This window comes from Copidosoma floridanum, unplaced genomic scaffold (assembly GCF_036245765.1).
Source record: "Copidosoma floridanum isolate Cflo_tuat_1 unplaced genomic scaffold, Cflo_Japanese_pri ptg000006l, whole genome shotgun sequence".
NCBI classification, from domain to species: domain Eukaryota; kingdom Metazoa; phylum Arthropoda; class Insecta; order Hymenoptera; family Encyrtidae; genus Copidosoma; species Copidosoma floridanum.
The window spans coordinates 26,654,764-26,656,731 of record NW_028321883.1 but is presented as its reverse complement, the minus strand read 5'-3'; the positions used below and the strand labels follow the sequence as shown (position 1 = coordinate 26,656,731).

The 1,968-nt window shown below is 50.7% G+C and overlaps 1 protein-coding gene across 1 annotated transcript; it reads left to right on the top strand.

The window, feature by feature from the left end:
* The first annotated feature begins 860 nt into the window (after window positions 1-860).
* Window positions 861-1,700, top strand: LOC106647098 (uncharacterized). Its single transcript, XM_014363353.2, has 3 exons — window positions 861-1,010; window positions 1,111-1,234; window positions 1,321-1,700. The coding sequence occupies exons 1-3, from the start codon at window positions 861-863 to the stop codon at window positions 1,698-1,700; spliced, it is 654 nt and encodes a 217-aa protein (XP_014218839.2).
* The last annotated feature ends 268 nt before the right edge of the window (window positions 1,701-1,968 follow it).

The following is a 1,968-nucleotide window of genomic DNA, read 5'->3' as shown; positions in this document are numbered from 1 at the left end:
ATATGTATACCCCCGTTGCTTATATATAGATTTTTCATTGAATTCTTTTGCAATTATAACTCTACTGCCGGGCATTCACGGGATACCAAAAAACGCGAGTGCACGCGCGTGTATGTACATATATAAGTGCGCGTCGGCGAAGAAAAGCCCGAGTTAATTACTCGGACAATCGACGCCGATCTCGGATCGGACAGTACAAAGCCGACCGGCCTTGTATACCTGTACCGCGTGTAATATCATTTAAAGGACTGGAGGAGAGGAAAAATCAGGAAGCGGCTGTGGAGGTTGAATCGAGAAAACGCGTGAGTATCGTTTGTTATCTCTCGGATCCCATTGTGCGTTCTCTGATGAGCATCGTCAGGCCCTCTCCCCGGCGTTGTTATTACGAGTCCCCGATAAAAATCTGCACCATCCGCGGCGCTCTTCTTACCCCCAAAGGGGCCATTGTTGTCTTCGACCGACTCCTCTGCTGCACATGTATTCCTGTGACGTAATTGTTGAATTTCGAAGGCGTTTGAACTTGGCGCTTTCGGGTGTTCCATGGAAAAAAAAAAAAAAAAAAAAAAAAAAAAAAAAAAGATACAATATACGCAAAATTTGCCATGACGACGCTTGTAAACGCGAATAGGAAGAAAAAAAAAATTGACAATCGGTGGCCTATGGCAACGAGGGATAGTTTGTCGAGCTCCGGCGGTGGGTCAAGACGCCAGTCCCGTCAAAATCCTCGATCGTGAACCCTCACCCCCCTTTCGACCCGCAACAGATTTTTTAATTCGTAAAACAACAGGAAAATATCAAGCCCTCCCGTGGAAAACCGCCAATGCGAATTTGAGGTGACGCCAGCAGCACCGAGTTTCAGGATGAAGACGAAACGGGGCACGCCCAAGATCTCCGGGCTGGTGGTCGCTGCTCTGCGCAACCTCCGCGACGCGCACGGCTCCTCGCCCAAGGAGATCATGAAGTACATCATGGCCGAGTACAACGCTTCCGAGTCTACGGTCCAGCGCCAGGTTGGTTCTACACGCTTGTTTGGTTTTTTTTTTTTTTTTTTTTTTTTTTTTTTTTTTTTTTTTTTTTTTAAGATAAGACGAGAAATGGTAATTTTCGCAGCTGAAAACGGCCCTGAAACGCGGCGTCGAGTACGGCATCCTCAAGAAGACGAACGCGGGCTACAGCCTCAACACGGACGCGGAGGTCATCGGGCCGATCGACCTCGCGCAAATGGACGCTTGCGGTGAGTCGTTTTTTCCCTCCAAAAAAAACTATGGTAAACAAATTCTTAACCTAAAACAATAAAAAAAATTTAAAACCAATCTCCAGGTGGTTGTCCCAAGAAGCCAAAGCGCCGGGGTTGCAAGCCAAAGAAGAAGAAGCGGTCGTGCAAGCGGCGCAAGCGTCCGTCGTGCGGGCGCAAGAAGAGGAAGCGCAACCCGTGCAACGTGTGCGCGACGCGGGGCCGCAAGGACTGCAGCCGGCCGATACAAATGGTGCGGGAGAACTCACCGGCCAACCTCGAGGACGACGACATGAGCGCGAGCAATACCGAGGCGGACAAGCGGAACGTCGAGGACGACGGGCAGGAGGGCAGCCCCAGGAGTCGGAGCAACAGCCGCAGGGGCTCGAGCAAACCTAGGTCCAGGAGCCAGAGCGAGGCTGGATTCTCGGACGAGGATGACGATGACGATAAGGACGAGGACTAGGCTCATCCTCCACTGTCTGGCCGGCTTGATCGCTCTCATCTTCTTCCGATGAACTTTTGTCAAATGTGTGTGTGTCCTGTGTCAAAAAATATCCCCCATCCCCCACCCCACCACCACCACCACCACCCCCCGTCTCGTCTGTACTTACGTTCCCTCGAATAAATTGCAAATTGTCATTTTAACGCGCACGACCGTGTTTTCATGAATCAATCAGTGTACGCCTCCACCTCGGTTTAGCCTCGTTAGCTGGTACGTGACGATCGGTGAT